The 18,932-nt window shown below is 51.1% G+C and overlaps 1 protein-coding gene across 5 annotated transcripts in view; it reads left to right on the forward strand.

Moving 5' to 3' along the window:
* The window catches only part of PHF2 (PHD finger protein 2), a 92,916-nt gene that overhangs the window by 54,026 nt on the left and 19,958 nt on the right, over positions 1–18,932 (forward strand). For all 5 annotated transcript variants that reach the window (XM_024996275.2, XM_024996276.2, XM_059889508.1 and 2 more), the window contains exons 3-9: positions 3,956–4,070; positions 10,869–11,029; positions 13,985–14,126; positions 14,927–15,113; positions 16,194–16,356; positions 17,327–17,414; positions 17,882–17,988. In XM_024996275.2, the coding sequence (XP_024852043.1) occupies positions 3,956–4,070; positions 10,869–11,029; positions 13,985–14,126; positions 14,927–15,113; positions 16,194–16,356; positions 17,327–17,414; positions 17,882–17,988 (963 nt within the window). The remainder of the gene's footprint in view (positions 1–3,955; positions 4,071–10,868; positions 11,030–13,984; positions 14,127–14,926; positions 15,114–16,193; positions 16,357–17,326; positions 17,415–17,881; positions 17,989–18,932) is intronic.

Here is an 18,932-nt window from a genome sequence, read left to right on the forward strand (position 1 = left end):
TTCTCAAATTCCTAACTTACCCTCACAGCCCTAGAGGCTGGCAGCACTGCTGCTCGCAATATGTCTGCCCTAAAGTACCCGATCCTTCTGGTAATGGCTTCACAGCAGACACAGGAGGATGCCTGTCACCCCGTGGCTTAGTCTACATTTCTAATACCTCATGAACTTCCAGGAGGCTAGGGTAGATGAACAGGGTGTGCACCCGGGTCGGCACCTCGTGGCCCCGGGAGTGGGATGGGGGGCCGATAAGGGCTGGAGCTGGGAGACACCACCCAGCTGATGATAGGCACTACCCTGGGGTGTGCTCAGGGAGGCTGGGGGGCCAGGATGCCTCTATAGCACTGTCCTAGATCAGCAGTGTGGGACTGCCGCCTGGGGGGACCTGACAACCCTCCCTGACTGTGTGTGTGCATGTGTGCATTGTGTGTGTGCTTGCACATGTGCTTTATAAATTCTGTGACTCAGACTCCACTGATGGGCTGTGTGTCCATCAGGGATGAAAGCACAGATTCTAGCAGCTTCCGCCAGTGGGCATTCCCACACTGCCTATCACCGATCATTTTACATGTGTGTGCCCTGACCAGAGCCTGTCTGTGACACACTGGTTGGTTTTTGCTGCATGAACTCCAGTCACACCTGCGGGAAGGCCCCTTGATGACCCTGTGCCCCCTGGGAACCACCCAAGCCCACGCGCCTGCCTCCTTTCCCTGTCCTGGCCTGGGTGCGGTTTGTGGTGGGCACAGTGACGTGAGGACAGCAGGGAGAGGGCCAGGACAGGGTGGGGCGGGGGATGGAGCCCTGGGAATGGATGGAGGCGGGGCTCCCGGAGCTTCAGCTGGTCCTGAGGCCACACCCCTCGTGCTTTGCCTTGTCTTTGCGAGCTCGCAGGGTTCCCTGTCCATGCTGTTGCCATCTGCCCCTTGGACTGACTTTGGTTTGTGACTCTCAGGCCCACAGGCTCCCATGAAGGCTCATGGGAGGCAAGTGACATGACCCTTAAAGTGATTCTGAATCCTAGTGTTTCCTCTTGTTGGCTCCATGACTGCTTAAGAGGTTTTGTTGTTCAGTCACTCATTCGAGTCCAACTCTTTGCGACCCCATAGACTGCAGCACGCCAGGTTTCCCTGTCCTTCACTGTCCCCCGGAGCTTGCTCAAACTCATGTCCATCGAGTCGGTGATGCCATCCAACCATCTATCATCTGTCATCCCCTTCTCCTCCTGCCTTCAATCTTTCCCAGCATCAGGGTCTTTTCTAATGAGTTGGCTCTTCTCATCAGGTGGCCAAAGTACGGGAGCTTCGGCTTTAGCATCAGTCCTTCCAATGAATATTCAGGATTGATTTCCTTTAGAATTTAAGGAAAATTTTTAAAAATAAATTTATTTATTTTAATTGGACGTTAATTACTTTACAATATTATATTGGTTTTTCCATACATCAACATGAATGCGCCACGGGTGTACACGTGTTCCCCATCCTGAACCCCCCTCCCTCCTTCCTCCTCGTACCATCCCTCTGGGTCGTCCCAGTGCACCAGCCCCAAACAACCAGTATCATGCATCAAAGTTGGACTGGCAATTCATTTCATATATGATATTACACATGTTTCAATGCCATTCTCCCAAATCATCCCACCCTCTCCCTCTCCCACAGAGTCCAAAAGACTTTTAAGAGGTTACTTACTAATTTCTTATCTTTTCCTTCTCCCTGAGGCAAGCATTGCTGTCACACCTTTGGGATGGGGCAAGCTACGCTTAGGAGGGTGGGCTGAGCTGTGTTACCAAATGTCTTAGGGATACATATTGCCCCTGTAACCCAGAGGGGTCTGCTGAGTCCCCACCAGCTTCCAGCTGTCCCCTGGGTACCTTGTCAGAGGGTGTCTTGGGCCACCCATAGGCAGGGAAGGCTCAGCCTTAGAGCTCAGGAGGGTCTTAGACCCTGGGGAGGGAAGGAGCCCACCAGTCAGGGCTGCAGAGGGGTTCAAGAGTAGCCCCTGTGAGCTCAGACCTGCCTCACAGCTTCATCTTTGGCTGTTGTCCCAGCATACCTGCTCCAGCCACAGTATCAGGCATATTCCAGCCTCTACACGAGGTGCTTGAAGCTGCCCAGTCCTGAATAAGGGCCCAGGAAGCCCAGATGGCCCAAGACTGCCACTGGCCCCTGGTCAGCAGGGGCCCCAGGCCCGGCTCCTGGAAGGCAGAGGAGATGCTGCTTCTTTCTTCTGCTGCCCACTGCTGCCTGCATATGTGCTGTCTCTGGGCTATATGCCTCCTCCAAGACTCAGTCACCCCATGTGTCTCCTGGCACAGGGCCCTCCATACTCACGAGGAGCCCAGGAAGCCAGAACCAGCATTAAAGATGAGACACAGAGACACCCACTAACTTGCCTAGAGTCACACAGCTACAGGATAGGTGGGCAAGAAAGATTTGGACTCCTCTCTGGGTCTGGTGGGGCTTCCCTTGTGACTCAGCTGGTAAAGAATCTGCCTGCAATGCGGGAGACCTGGGTTTGATCCCTGGGTTGGGAAGATCCCCTGGAGAAGGGAAAGGCTACCCACTCCGGTATTCTTGCCTGGAGAATTCCATGGACTATGTAGTCCATGGGGTTGCAAAGAGTCAGACATGACTGAGCGACTTTCACTTTCACTGGGTCTGGTGCTGCCACCGGAAGTTCTAGCTCCAGCCCCTCCTTTGTAGGACCTGGCCTGATTTCCATAATATGCACTTGCACTTTGGTCTGGGAGACCAAGCATGATGTATATATCACCTATTTTAGGAGACAGTCTCAAGGAACTATGACTTGATGAGACAGGGAAGAGGTGGCAATTTGGAACAGAGGTCAGCTCAGCCACCCCGCATCCAGTGCCTTCCGCTTCCTGCTTCAGGCAGGTCCCACCCAGGAGCAGTCGTCAGCTCCCTTCATCCCCACAACCACTGAAATGCAGGAGGACTGCAGCCCCTACCCGATCCCTGTCTGTGAAGGACAGACACTCTAAGGGCCCCGCCAGCTCTCCCTCACCTCCAGTCACATCTCTGCCTGAGAATCATGTTTAAAACCCTGCGAGGCAGTCCCCCAGGATGGGTCTCCATGCCTGGCCCATCTTCACTCACTGAGTTATCCATGGCTGCCCTGAATGGGGCCGAAGGTATCAAGGAAATAGCTTCCTTCCCTCTGGGAGCTCGAAGTCCAGTAGGAGCATGTGTTAGTGTGTGTGCATATTTGTCCTTATGTGTGTGTGTGTCCTAGTGTGCACGTGCCTGTCCTGGTCCCGTAAGGGCATGTGTGGTTGTGTGTGGATGTGCATGTGTGTACGTGCGTGAGCATGTGTCACAGCCCAGGAGGCACAGGTGTGCATTCTCACGTGTAAAAGTCCAAGAAGTGTGTGTCCAGTGCCCTGGGAGCAGGTGTGACAATACGATACCCTGAGGATGGGCAGGCAGTGGTGGGCAGGGAGTGGGGAGGGCAGTGGGCATAGAAGATGGGGCTGGGCTGCTCTGCCTGTGAGTTGTGGGTTGTCATGGCAGCAAAGATCCCAGTGGGGAAGGACAGCGGTCTGTGCTATTTGAGGGCAAGTCTGAGGGTAAGACAGGTGAGAAGGGTCCTGAAAAATGACCGTGGGTGGGAGCTTCTCAGGGGGCGCCTCTGAAGAGTTCTCAGGAGACTAAGTGCTGAGTGAGGTGGGGCCCTAGGAAGCCCCAGCTTTGAGTGCCATCATCTGAGCCAGCAGGTTGGGAAGTATGGGGTAAGAGGTGAGGTGGGGGCTGTGACTCAGGATGTGAGAGGTGGGAGTTCCTGACCATGTGTCAACTCGGGGTCCAGGGAACCCCAGCTTCTTTGCCTCTGAGAGGTCTGAGTCTTGCAGCATTCATGGTGGCTGCCCTCCTGGCTGGGTCTCTGCAGGCATGAGGAGGGGAGGGTGTTGCAGGTGACGACCTGCCTCCTGTTTCCCCCACAGTGAAGAAGAAGCGAACCTGGCATAAACATGGCCCTGGGCAGACGCCGGAAGTGAAACCCGTGCAGAATGGCAGCCAGCTCTTCATCAAGGAGCTGCGGAGCCGGACCTTTCCCAGGTGAGCAGCCTGTTCCTCTCCAGCCTGAGGCTGGATACGCACCCCGCACTGGGGCTCCAGGGCCATGGGCTTCCCTCCAGGGGAAGCAGCAAAGTCCCAGAAACTCCAGGTGCTCCCAGCATGGGAGCTGATCTCTCCCTTCTCAGCACCTCCCCAAATAGGTGATTGTGACCTTCACAGCCCTGGAGGGAAGAGTCTTATCTCCCCCACCTGGTATGGCCCTTCCGACGGCACATTCCTGAGAGAGAGCCACTGTCCCCACTTTATGGACCAGGAGTGGGGGCTGGTATCCAGCCTGATGTGGATGTGGCGGGTCCTGGTATCATAGCCATGGGCTTTCCTCTGTGCGCATGTCCTGGTGGGGTGTCCCTGGTTCTTCTTAGACTGCCCCTCCCCCTGTACACCCTTGTCCTTGTGAGGGCAGAGGGCAGGATCAGGGTCACGGAAATCACTTCTGGTGAGGGGGGGGCACCCTGACTGTGCGGACATGTGGTTGTATAGACAGCAGCTCTGAACCACCCTTGGCCCTTCACAGCTGGAAGACAGTTTCTGTTTGTCTGACAAAGTCTTTACTCCTTTTTTTTGAAGGATAATTTGATGGACACAGATTCCTAAGTTGGCGGGGTTTTTCTTTTAACATTTTAAATGACTCATTCCATTCTCTACTTGAGTGCAAGGTTTCTGGTGAGAAATTCAGTGCAACTTCTTTCCTTGCTCCTCTATGGATAAGGTATTTTTCCTCTCTGGCTTCTTTCTTATTTTCTTTTTTCCCATCTTTATTGAGATATAATTCATATACCATATAATCCATCCATATGAAGGGTACAATTCAGTGTATTCACAGCTCTGTGCACCACACCAGTTAATTTTGAAGGGTTTCCATCACCTCAAAAATAAATTTATGATCCACATTCCTCCTAGAAGTCCTGCCACTAATCATGCTTTCTATCACTGTAGATTTGCCTATTATGAACATTTCATCTAAAAGAAATTATATAATATGTCATCCTTGTGACTGGCTTATTTTACTTAGCATAATATCCTCAAGGTTCATCCAGAGTGTAGCAAGTGTCAGTGCTTCATTGCTTTTTTATGGCTGAGTAATATTCCCTTTGGATAGACTGCATTTTGTTTATTCATTCATCAGCTGATAGAAATTTGAGTTATTTCTGATTTTTGACTACTGTGAAGAATTCTACCATAAATGTTCTTGTAAAATACCTTGTTTGGACATATATTTTCATTTTTTTAGGGGTAACTTAATATATAATTGTTTGAAGAATTGCCAAGCTGTTTCTTTTTTTTTAATTAATTTTTTTTAATTGAAGGATAATTGCTTTACAGAACTGTGTTGGTTCCTGCCAAACGTCAACAGGAATTAGCCATAGATCTGCATATGTTCCCTCCCTCTTGAACCTCCCTCCTACCTTCCTCCCTACCCCACCCCTCTAGGTGTTATAGATCCCTGGTTTGAGTTCCCTGAGTCATACAGCAAATTCCCACACCACTTTCCATTCCCACCAGCAGTGTCTGAGGGTTTTAAAACATTCTCCGTGTCCTCACTAGAATTTGCTATTATCTGACTTTTTGAGTTGCTTCCCTTGTGGCTCAGCTGGTAAAGAATCTGCCTGCAATTTGGGGGACCTGGGTTCAATCCCTGGGTTGGGACGATCCCCCGGAGAAGGGAAAGGCTCCCCATTATGGTATTCTGCCCTAGAGAATTCCATGGACTGTATTATCCATGGGGTTGCAAAGAGCTGGACACAACTGAGTGACCTTCATTTTCATGGTGGTTCTATCTATCTATACTTGCAGGTGTGAAGTGGTCTCTCACTGTGGTTTTAATTTGAATTCCCCTGATGACTAGTGATGTTGAGAACATGAACCTTTTCATGTTCTTGTTGGGTATCTGTCATTTGCCCATTGAAAGTTGTTTTTTGTCTTTTTGAGTTGTAAGAATTCTTTGTATATTTTAGATACAAACTCCTTATTGGATATATGATGTACAAATCCTTTCTCCAATTTTATGGGCTGTCTTTTCACTTTTTTGCTGTCTTTTGAAGCACAAAAGTTTTAAATTTTCATTCAGATCAGATCAGATTAGTCACTCAGTTGTGTCCGACTCTTTGTGACCCCATGAATCGCAGCACACCAGGCCTCCCTGTCCATCACCAACTCCCGGAGTTCACTCAGATTCACGTCCATCAAGTCAGTGATGCCATCCAGCCATCTCATCCTCTGTCGTCCCCTTCTCCTCTTGCCCCCAATCTTTCCCAGCATCAGAGTCTTTTCCAATGAGTCAGCTCTTCGCATGAGGTGGCCAAAGTACTGGAGTTTCAGCTTTAGCATCATTCCTTCCAAAGAAATCCCAGGGCTGATCTCCTTCAGAATGGACTGGTTGGATCTCCTTGCAGTCCAAGGGACTCTCAAGAGTCTTCTCCAACACCACAGTTCAAAAGCATCAATTCTTCGGCACTCAGCCTTCTTCCCAGTCCAACTCTCACATCCATACATGACCACAGGAAAAACCATAGCCTTGACTAGACGAACCTTTGTTGGCAAAGTAATGTCTCTGCTTTTGAATATGCTATCTAGGTTGGTCATAACTTTCCTTCCAAGGAGTAAGCATCTTTTAATTTCATGGCTGCAGTCACCATCTGCAGTGATTTTGGAGCCCAGAAAAATAAAGTCTGACACTGTTTCCATTGTTTCTCCATCTATTTCCCATGAAGTGATGGGACCGGATGTCATGATCTTCGTTTTCTGAATGTTGAGCTTTAAGCCAACTTTTTCACTCTCCACTTTCACTTTCATCAAGAGGCTTTTGAGTTCCTCTTCACTTTCTGCCATAAGGGTGGTGTCATCTGCATATCTGAGGTTATTGATATTTCTCCCCGCAATCTTGATTCCAGCTTGTGTTTCTTCCAGTCCAGCGTTTCTCATGATGTCCTCTGCATATAAGTTAAATAAACAGGGTGACAATATACATCCTTGACGAACTCCTTTTCCTATTCGGAACCAGTCTGTTGTTCCATGTTCAGTTCTAACTGTTGCTTCCTGACCTGCATACACATTTCTCAAGAGGCAGATCAGGTGGTCTGGTATTCCCATCTCTTGAAGAATTTTCCACAGTTTATTGTGATCCACACTGTCAAAGGCTTTGGCATAATCAATAAAGCAGAAATAGATGTTTTTCTGGAAACTCTCTTGCTTTTTCCATGATCCAGCAGATGTTGGCAATTCTGGTTCCTCTGCCTTTTCTAAAACCAGTTTGAACATCAGGAAGTTCACGGTTCACATGTTGCTGAAGCCTGGCTTGGAGAATTTTGAGCATTACTTTACTAGCATGTGAGATGAGCGCAATTGTGCGGTAGTTTGAGCATTCTTTGGCATTGCCTTTCTTTGGGATTGGAATGAAAACTGACCTTTTCCAGTCCTGTGGCCACTGCTGAGTTTTCCAAATTTGCTGGCTTATTGAGTCCAGCACTTTCATAGCATCATCTTTCAGGATTTGGAATAGTTCAACTGGAATTCTATCACCTCCACAAGCTTTGCTCGTAGTGATGCTTTTAAGTCCAAGTTATTTTTTCTGTTGCTGCTTGTGTTTTTAGACAAAAACAAAAAGAAACTATTGCCAAATTTAAGGTCATTAAGACTTATGCCTATGTTTTCTTCTAAAAGTTTTGTAGTTTTAGCTCTTATATTTAGGACTTTAACTCATTTTGAGTTAATTTTTGTATATGGTATGAGGTAAGGGTTCATGCTTTTGCATGTGCATATCCAGTTCTCCCAGTTATTACAATGATTATTCATTTGCCATTGAATTATCACGGTACCCTTGATGAAAAGCAGTTAACCATAGATGTTTAGGTTTTTTCTGCACACTCAATTCTGTTCCACTGATCCATATGTCTCGTATTATGCCAGTACCACACAATCTTGATTACTGTAGCTTTGTAGTGAATCTTGAAATTGGAAAGTACCTTCCAACTTGTTCTTCATAAAAAATGTTGTGGTCATCTGTGTGCCTTGTATTTCCTCAGTATTTCAAGTTCATCGTGTGGGTTTCTGCAGAGTAGTCAGGTGGTATTAAGAGAGGGATTGTGTGGAATCTGGAGATCAGTTTTCCATTATTTCTTGAATCCCACTCCTTCCTTCAAGATTTGGTTTCCTCCTTGTTGAGTTATATCCTTCAGTAGTTCTTCCAAAAAAGCTCTATAAAAATATTTTCTGTGTCTGACAATATTTTTATTTCATCTTTATTTTTACATGATTCTAATTTTCTAAAATGGATCTAAAATTCTGGTTATAAGTTATTTTCCTTTAACTCCGGAGATATTATAATATTGTGTTTCTTTTGACATTTCTTGCTACTGTTATCAGCCTAGTTGCTGGAGTTTTTGTTTTGTTTCATTTTCATTTTTGGTGAATAATCTGTTTTTCTGTCTGGAAACTTTTGAGATTTTTTTTTTAATTTATTTTTGATATACCATAAGTATACTGTGAAGCTTCTAATGTGCATTTGCTTTTATTTATCCTTCTCAGGATTCAGTAAGCACTTTTAATTTGAGGTGTCATATTTTATCTAAGTTCTGAAACATGTTCTGTTTTCTGTTTTAATAGCACTTCTTCCCCATTCTATCTTACTTTTTGAAATCTTTTTTTTTTTAAATCAAATTCAATGTTGTTTAGCCAGCTACCATTTAATGTATCTGCTGAGTTGTAAACATTTCAATCATCATATTTTTCTTTTCTATAATTCCTATTCCTTTTCATTGTTGCCTATTCTTTCCCCTCCTTCTCTGATCTTTGCTTTATCTTCTCTTTATCCCTTTGAATGGGTTTAATGTATTTGTCTTAAAATCCCCTTTACGATTATCCTATTATCCTCAGTCCTTGGGCTCTACTTCTCTGGGCAGATGAGGCTGCTGGCCCTTCCTCCTGGGGGTTTACCTCCTTGTGTGGGGCAAGATGCCCATGGCAGCCAGTCTGCCCTGGGCTCTGAGGTATCCCCACACAATGGTTCATATTTGCCTCTTGCTGGGCCCCCATGGGTTTTGTAGTTCCAGACCCAATCCATTGGGTATTGTGTGAATCCAGAACTCTCACTAGTGACTAGAAAAGAGCCTGGGATTCCAGCTTGTCAAGGGCAGCCTTCTACCTCCCACTGCCTTTTGGCCTCTGTGGCTGACTCTGCTGTCCCAGTGCTCCCAGAGCTTCTCACAGCAGTTGCCCAGCACACTCCTCCTTCTTCCTCACCCTCTGCTCAGTCCTTCTGGATTATCCCTAACACTCCGCCCAAACCCCAGAATCACTCTTCAGTCCTCACTTAACTGGCCCTTGTTAACACATGGCAGTGGTGCGGGCCCCCCACCTGGAGTCAGATGTCCTCCGTAGAGGCCGTGACACCATGCCGTGCTGGCTGTCCTCCCTGCCTGATCTCCCCTGCTCACGGCTCTTCTGAGGGATTCTGGGAACTCTGCTCGGTCCCCACTATCTGTTTCTCTGGCCTCATAGATTGTCCCTTGGCCAGCGGTTCCTCAGCTTCTTTCTCCAGCCACTGGTCCTTCTGAGCTCCTGACCTGTCTGGATGTGCACCTGCATCCACTGGCCAGTCCCAACAAGTGTGTCCCTCCTCAGTTCTAGGTCTGCTCCAACCCCACTCCTGCCCCAGTCCCTTGATCACAATGACCAGTCCCTCGGCTGCTCACCTTTGCCCAGACATCATCTGATTCTTGAGTCTGCCACCTCCCTCTCACTGTCACCTTCTGGTCCAGGCACTGCACGCTGAGCCTCCTCCTCTGTGGTCACCTGCCCCACCCTGGTCCTGCTGCTGTCCACTGTATGTCTGCAGAGCAGCCAGATGAACCTCTGACTGTCACTGCCTTGCTCAAGCTGTCCAGTGGCTCCCCAGTGCTCTTGGCATGAGGTGGCCTGGCCTACCACTGACTTGGGTGCTTCCCTCTGCCTCCCTTCCCCAGCCACCTTGGTTCTTCTCATTCATCACACTTGTCACATTTTCCTCTCCCCAAGGCCTTTGCTAGTACGTACTCTCTACTCGGAGCCCTGCCCCTCTCACTCCCATTCCCCCAGGCTTCAACAGGCCCAGTCTGATCCTGCTTCCTGTCCTCTCCGCTGTAGCACTGCTCTCAGCTGTGGGTTAATGGCATTTCATGCTTACCTGATGAAAACCCCTCTCCAGCATCAGCCTACAGGGGTCTTTGCAGCTGGGCCCCACAGGTCCCTGGCACCCAGGGTGGCATCCAGCACACAGGAGACAGGAGAGCTGCTGACCACAGCACCTCAGCCACCCTGGGTCCTGTGTTTAGCTTGTCCAGGGGGTAGGTTCTCTGTGAAAAGAGGTTTATCTCCATCAGCTGTGCCCTTAGGATCTAACCCCTGTGCAGCGGTCTGACCTCTGAGCACTCAAGAAGAGTACTATTGAATGAGGGGCGAGTGGAGAGCAGGGAGGTTGAGGAGGGATCTTGCTCACACCTCTCGAGCCTCGCTCTGTCATAGTAAGAGGGACAGGTGTGGCGTGTCCCCATTCTCCACTCGCCACGGCCCTGGACTCCTGGACCTCGAGGGTCTTGTGATGAGTGTGTGTGTGGGACTCTGCCATGTCTACCCTGTAGCTGCCCTGTGACCCTGAGTGAGGCGTTCCTTCTGGGGCGTGGGGGCCGGGGTGATATGGCTAGAGCTCAGGCTCCACGTCTCCAGCCCTGAGGCCCTATCCAGGCCTGTCATGGAGGCTGGGACCTGGGCTTGACGTGACCTCCGACTTGTACTTCCCTGCAGTGCAGAAGATGTGGTAGCCCGCGTGTCGGGCAGCCAGCTCACACTGGGCTACATGGAAGAGCATGGCTTCACCGAGCCCATCCTTGTCCCCAAGAAAGAGGGGCTGGGCCTGGCGGTCCCAGCCCCCACCTTCTACGTCAGTGACGTCGAGAACTACGTGGGTAAGTGTCCTCTCCTGCAAGTGAGTTATGGGTTCCCTGAGCCAGGAGTCCCTGTATACACTGTGAGCTGGTATGACTCTGGGTCCCTTCCCAGGCTCCATAAGGGGGGTTCTTCTTAGAACGAGACCCCATGCCCCAGCAAATGATGTGTGACCCAGGCCTCCTCCCTTCTCAGTTACTGTGCCCACAGAATGGAGGCTGCATGGCGTCCCCTGGCTTCGTTATTGTTGGGCGCTAATGATAGTCATGCCTGGGAGGGCCTCGACTGTGTGGCCCTCTGCCCCTGAGCTTTGTGCCACGTCCTCCCCAGCTGACCTCCCTCGTTTGCCCCAGGCATGCCTTCCCGTGGCCCCAGGGCTTCCTGTCCTTCTGGACCCCTTTGGGTTCTCGCTGGTACTTTCGGTGCCCTGTCTTGTGTTCCCCGCAGCTTTCAGTGCTATGGACCCACTTGATCAGGACACCTCTGGGTGGGGCAGGTGCTTGTACATGCCGGCATCATCTGACACAGAGAGGCCAGATGTAGCCTCTCTCCATGTAGCCCAGCATCATCTGGCACAGAGAGGCCAGCATGCGCTTGCAGTGACCTCGGAGGGGCTGGTGGCCACACTGCCCTGGCTCTGAGGCTTTCATGGTTGCCAGGGCTTGGGGTGGTCACAGGGATGCCTGGGTGACCAGTGCGGAGAGGGGAAAGGAAAGACCCTGAAAAGGCAAATGGCCTGGCCTGCTCTGGCCACATACCAGATGGGAGGGTACAGGTACTTGAGGCCCTCAGACAAGTTCTTCAGTCTATGAGCTCTTGAGCCTCTGCATCCCTAATGCTGTGAGTTGTGGGTGGGGGGCAGATGGGTATGAGAATTCAGGGGGAGCGTCTGTACAAGCCACTCAGGAAATCAGTGGCATTCTGGAGAATGGGGCTGGGATGGGAAACACCCTTTCTCTGGAGCCCACCAGGAGAGAGCCCAAGGATGACCAGCTTGTGCTAGGGAGGAAGCAAGGACTCACATTTTCATTCTGGCAGTGACAGCTGTCCAGGGGAGTTTGTGCCATGTCGTAGCACCTATAATAACAGATAATATTTAGTGAGTGCCTACCAGGTGTCAGGCATTTTTATAAGCTATTTTTACATAGGAGCTAGTGTTGTCCTGCTCACAACTCTGTCCCTAGGCCCCAGGATCAGCCAGCTGCAAAGGGTAGGGCCAGCCCTGCCTCGGATGCTGCTTCCCCTGCTGCCCGATCAGCTGTGCCTGCAGGAGTGGGAAGAGGCTTACTGAATAAGGGAGGAGATGGTCCAGAGGTCTAAAGGTCTTTCTTTCACTTCTTGGGGGTTTTTTTTTTTAATGCAACTTTTCATATACACACAGAATAAGAGAAGTAAGCAGTGAACCCCTGTGTATCCAGTACTGGTCAGAGAACCCACCAGCTTTGAGGTGTTAATTCATCTCCCCAACTCTGTCTTCCTCCAATTATTTGAAAGCAAATTTCTGGTACATAACATCATTTTACCCATGAAGATTCCAGTACACAGCACTAACAGTTTTCAAAAATGTATAATCACAGTTCCATTATTTCCCTTTATTACACTAATAATAATTCCTCAGAATCACCTAAGGCTCACCTACATTCTCCCCACATGCCTCAAAAACACCTTTTTTTGTATTTGGATGTTTGAATCTGAATCTGCACAAGACCCTCACACTGGATTTTAGGTTTTATATCCCTTTAGAGGGCAATGGCAACCCACTCCAGTGCTCTTGCATGGGAAGTCCCATGGGTGGAGAAGTCTGGTAGGCTGCAGTCCATGGGGTCACTGAGAGTCGGACACAACTGAGTGACTTCCCTTTTACTTTTCACTTTCATGCATTGGAGAAGGAAACGGCAACCCACTCCAGTGTTCTTGCCTGGAGAATCCCAGGGACGGGGGAGCCAGGTGGGCTGCTGTCTGTGGGGTCGCACAGAGTCAGACACGACTGAAGCGACTTAGCAGCAGCAGCAGCAACAGCAGTAGTCTCTTCTGTATCAGCCCACATCCTTTTCCCATTCCCTTGGTCTGTTGGAGAAAGACTCTCCTGGAGAGTCTTTCATGTTTGACTTGGGAAAATCTTATATTGGGGATTTGGTTAACAGCATCCTTGTGGTGTCATTTAACGTGTTCTTCTGTCCCAAGTAGTTCCTGTAACAGGTGGTTGGAGGTTGCTTAGATTTGAATTCATGTTGTTGGCAGGACTCCTTAGGGTAGGGGTGCTGCCACCCACTTCTTTTCAGTGGTCTAGGCAGTGCAGCCTCAACTGTCCACAGAAAGCTCCATCAGCCTTTCAGCTCATTGGCTGAGCCGTGGTAAGGACTGTTGCAAAGGAAGAGTTGACTACTTCTGTCCTTTTCTCTTCTTCTATTGTGAGTCTTCTGTAAAGAACTTTTCCTCTTTACTTGGTTATCCAGAATGCTATGTCTATCACTAAAATATTTTTACCTTGAACTTGCCCCATCAACTATAGAAAATGTAGGAAAAATGCTTTTCCTTTTATTTATCAACCTTCAGAATGTGGAGTTGATGTCCTAGAAATGCAGTTTTTTTGATTTAAAAAAATTTTAAGTGTAAATATGTCCCATGTATTATTTTGGACGTATCTACACTAAAAACACCTCCATTGTTTAGCTGAAGTTTAAGTTCATGTGGTGTCCTGTATTTTTATTTGCTTATCTGGCCAGCTTAGCTGAGGGTCCTGATTGTGCCACCCCACTGCACCAGGGGATCTTCATGGTCACCCAAGGGAAGGAGTGGGCAGGACAGGTGGGAGGAGGGTCAGATCTCAGAGCCTAGAGCCTCAGCTTTCCGCCCTTCCCTCGGTTGTCTTCAGAGGGTGAGTGAGCATTCTCTCTGCACATCCTGGCCCCCGACCTCATGGGAGGCCACGTCACCATCCTGGCTGCACTCACCCTCCCCTGCTGCCTCCCCAGGCCCGGAGCGAAGTGTGGATGTGACAGACGTCACCAAGCAGAAGGACTGCAAGATGAAGCTGAAGGAGTTTGTGGACTATTACTACAGCACAAACCGCAAGCGGGTCCTCAACCTCACCAACCTTGAGTTCTCTGACACCAGGTGAGTGGGGCCAGGGCGGAGGGATAGAAACACTGGTTTGGAACATGCTGAAGATTTAAAGAGGAGGGCCTGTGACTGAGGCTGTTGAGGTCAGGGTGGCCTAGTTTATGATGTGTGACTGTCTTGTCTGAGCAGGCATGACCCTGAAGGCAGAGATGTGCCCAAGGCAGCAGGAACACTGAAGCCCTGTTCTCGGCTTGGCTGAAGTGTCACCGCACAGGTGCTGCTGAGCTGGGCGTTTTCGACGCAGTATTGTGCGTTCTGTCCAGGACAGTGACATTTAATAGAATCACAGGCTGTCTCTGCCTTGTCTCATCTTCCCTGGAGATGAGTTATCTGGTCTGACATGGCCCAGCATGGCGAGAAGTTGCTGCACCCTGTTGTCTGTTCTGGAGGGCAGTGGCTTTCCCTTCGCCCGGGCTGTTTATGAGCAATGACGTTTACTCTCAAGGCCCCATCGTGCTCAGTGACACTAGCATGAGCCCACCTGAAAAGTCTCTTTCCAGCTCTCCAAGAAGGGAGTTGTTTCTGGGGTAGATAGTTCTCGGGCCTTCTCTTCGGGAGGAGAGCCCAGTGTTAGATGCCTGCTGTAGCTCCACCTAGCAGCTGGGCTCCTTCTGCCCGCTCTGTGGACCTCGGTTTGCTGCCCGGTAGAATGGGAGCAATGCCATGTAGCCTGAGGTGGAGAAATAGGTGTGGGACTCATATCGCAGAGCACCTTGCCCTGCCTCCCCAGGGGGCATAACAAATGTGCTGATGGTTCCTGTCACTGTGACCGCCCTTCTTGTCCCTGACCCCAGAATGTCCAGCTTTGTGGACCCTCCTGACATCGTGAAGAAACTGTCCTGGGTGGAAAACTACTGGCCTGATGATGCCCTGCTGGCCAAGCCCAAGGTGGCCAAGTACTGCCTGATCTGTGTGAAGGACAGCTACACCGACTTTCACATCGACTCCGGGGGCGCCTCTGCCTGGTACCATGTGCTCAAGGTGAGCGTGGGCCTCTGCTCCCCATGGGGACCCTGTCTGAGCCCGAGGCAAGACCTGCTCTTGACCAGAGCCGGCAGGACCATCTGTATCCCCACAGGCCTTAAAAGTGGCCAGCATCAGGTAGGAGGAGGGACAAGATGTTTCTTCACAGGAAGGACACAGATATTGGGCCCTTGGGGAGTAACTCAGGCCCAGAGCAGCGCATGTGTGGTGCTTTTTCTAAAGATTGAGGCTCATGAAGCAATCGGAGGAGGCCCACTGTAGTGGTGACCAAATGCGGTGTCTGGGGAAGGGAGAATAGTGCTGGGGAGCCGTCCTGAAAGAGGGGGTGAGGGAATATCCCCCACGAGGAGAATGAGGGGTTGGCCGGGGGCCAGGGAGCAAGGCTGCGGTGGCTGGCATCTGAGCAGCAGAGAGAGCTAGGGGACTTCTGGCTGGGAACAGATAGGGCAGCCAGAGGGAAAGGGAGATGTAAAAAGACACACAAAAGGAGACCCTGAGCACTGGGCTCACCACCCCGACCAGACCTGCTGGAGCCTGGGCTAGGATAGGTGGCTCAACTTCTGGTCCCAGCCCTTTGAGGCTCTGAGCAAGTCCTGCCACCCACTCCTGCCACCCTTTGTGCATCTCCTGCCCTCAGCCTGTCTGCCCTGGGAGTGAGGACCTGTCGATCTCCCTAGACCAAGCGTAGAGCTGGGCTGAAGCTGGCAGGGGGTACCATCCTTCCATCTCCAGTGGGACTCAGGCTACTCTCAAGAGAAGAGCTTTCTTATAACTCGTCAGACTGAAGGTCACAACTTTGTTCCCCTTGGCACGTACAGCATCCATAGTGCTGCAAAGATATGGAGTGTGGAGTGGCAGGGGTTGCCCTGAACGTGCTGGAGGCACCGATGCCCAGGATCTTCCTGACAGGCACACTTCTGGATTGCAAAGCACATGTGGCCCCAGTGTTTCAGGGGAGGAATGGTGGGCCTGGGAAGACAATGGTGAAGCTGGGACCCAGCCAGGGACATGGTGGGCATTACCCACCCCCAGCATCCCAGCATATGACAGTTTCTGCCAATGGCCTTTTGTTGGCAGGGGGAGAAGATCTTCTATCTCATCAAGCCAGCTTCAGCCAACATCTCCCTGTATGAGCGCTGGCAGTCAGCCTCAAACCACAGCGAGATGTTTTTTGCCGATCAGGTGGACAAATGCTACAAGTGCACCCTCAAACAGGGCCAGACCCTCTTCATTCCCTCGGGTGAGTGCCTGCCCCTGTGTTGTGTGCCCCACCTCTGATGTTTGGGGGGGTCACGCCCTGGGTGTGTGCTGCCTTGCCTTGGGGTCAGTCCTGCTCTGTGGTCACTTCTGGGGCCACCTCGGGGCCATGAGGCCCTGCAGCCTCCAGCCTGGCTGTGCTTCTGGAGGCCAGGCCTGTGGGATTGCGTGGGGCCCTGAGAGCCCAGCCCAGAGATCCCAGTCACACTGTCAGAGTGGTGTTTGCTGATCTGGACATTTCAAACACAAAGGGGAAAGCAGGATACGAGCAGATAATGCTCTTCACAGATGTCACTTTGCTTCACCTGTAAATACTTCACCTTTTAAGGTGAAGGTTTCTGTAAGGCTTCTTTTTAAAAATAACATAATTACAATACTATCATCGTGCTTTAAAAATGAACAGTTAACCATGCCAGTGTTACCCAATGGCCAATCAGTGTTCAGATTTTCCAGTTGTCATATATGGAGGCCCTCACATTTCCACTGACTTGGGTGCCTCCGAGTCCTTCCTGGTCTAGCCCCTACTCCTGTTTCCTACAACCACAGCTATTTCTCAGAGTCTGAGGGGACAAACCCAGCTCTCCTGGGAGTTGTGGCAGCTCTGCCTGTCTGTCTGTCCTGCATGTGGAAATCAGGAATGCCAGGCAGCCCACCCCTGGGTTGGGTCTGAGCGAGTCTCTTGGGCTCCTGGGCCTGAGTTTCCCTGTCTATACCGCACAGGGCTGGATAGAACAGACTGGGCCAGTTCGAACATAGGCCATCCTTCTGGGAGGGCGCACCCAATCATTACATAGAAGCCAGGGCCGGAGCACCTTCCAGGGCCCTGGATGGATGGGGGCACAGAGCAAGGGCTGGTAGGAGCCTGAGCCCATGCTGGCTGGAGTCAGGCCAGGTATGCCAAGAGCCTGGCGTGAGAACACTGTGAAGAGGTGGCCTCATCCCTGTCCCCACAGGCTGGATTTACGCCACTCTGACGCCTGTGGACTGCCTGGCCTTCGCGGGACATTTCCTCCACAGCCTGAGTGTGGAGATGCAGATGAGGTAGGGCCTCCCCTGACTCCCTGGCTCCACCGTGGTATGATGATGCCTCCCCTGAGTCCTGGCCGGGCCCAGCCCATGGGTGACCCTCGGCACGGCTGTTTGCCTAGCCAGGCGTCCGCTTGGTGGGGAGGAAGGAGGAGATGAGCTGTGATCCTACCAGGGCCCCTGAGTTGCCTGGTTGCTGGACAGCCTCAGGCCTGTAATAGACTTGGGGGGAACTTAAAGGCCGAGCCACCTACTCCTTGAGCACTGACCCAGAGCTCTAGCAGCCATGGCCCATGGGGCTCACCTTCACACCAAGCGGTCATCCTGAGGTGGTCCCCTGGTTCACCTTGCTGTTAAGGCCCAGCAGGGAGGCCTGAGTGGGCATGGCCGCAGTGTAGCCTCTAGCTGTGGCATGGGTTCACCTTCCTTCATTACCTGCTCAGAGCTTCATACACTGAATAGTTCTTTGCTGTGGCTTCCAGAGCATACGAAGTGGAAAGAAGGTTGAAACTGGGCAGCCTGACTCAGTTTCCCAACTTCGAAACTGCCTGCTGGTACATGGGGAAGCACCTGCTGGAGGCGTTCAAAAGTACGTCATCTCCTGGTCAGCGTCTTTGCCTGTGGCTGTGGGCAGTTAGTTGCGGGCGGAGCTCAGGGATGCCGGAGAGTGGTCACAGGTCTGCCATCATGCAGCAGGGCGGCTGGGCCCTGGGGCACAGGCTGAGCGCTGCCCTCATGGGGCCTGAGCAGAAAGTCCCCTCAGCTCCCAGGCCTTGCTTTCCCTGTCTGTGTGCTATGGGGCTGGAGGGGGCTCCTGCCTGCAGGGTTGTCTGGTGTTGCAGAAGGAGCTCTGGCCACATATTTCCAGACCTGGTGTGTGTTCTGCTTGGTCCCTGTGGCCCTGTGTGGTTACTGACAGGGCTCAGTTGGGACATCGAGAGGCCTGGGGTCTGCCTGGCTACCAGCCAAGGGACCCCGGTAGCATCCCTGCTGTACTTGGGGGAGGGAGGATGCCAGAGTCCCCCGGGGAAGGCCGTGGGGAGGGATGGGCTTTACTGGGTCCCTGCCCTCCATGAACATGGCCCTCCATCCTACGTCCTGCCAGTCCTGCCTTTGGGATCAACTCCAGGTGGCCAGCTCCTGCTCAGGTCTCCAGACTTTCTGCAGCCATGTGAGGGATGCAGGAGGAGCATTTGCTTTCATGGAGAGCTTCCTTTTTCAGCAGCACCTGCCTTCCAGGAAGCTGCTCTTTTGTGTTCTGATAAGAGTCTCAAGTAGAGACCTCCTTATCAGGACTCCTTTGTACTTTGACTCTAATTTGAGATCAGAAGGCTGAAAATGGTTCTTAACCTGGGCTGGCTAGGTTTCAGTGAAATTCATCCATCATTTTCTAAACTTCAGCCCTGTACTCCAGGCAGAAGGACTGCCCTGCTCTGGGGTTTCTTGCTGGGGAGATGGAATGGGGTTTGTATGGGCAGAATCACACCCTACGGACCTGGGGACGGCTTGGCTAGGGTGACTGCTGACTAGCTG

Source organism: Bos taurus, chromosome 8 (genome assembly GCF_002263795.3).
Source record: "Bos taurus isolate L1 Dominette 01449 registration number 42190680 breed Hereford chromosome 8, ARS-UCD2.0, whole genome shotgun sequence".
Lineage (NCBI taxonomy): Eukaryota > Metazoa > Chordata > Mammalia > Artiodactyla > Bovidae > Bos > Bos taurus.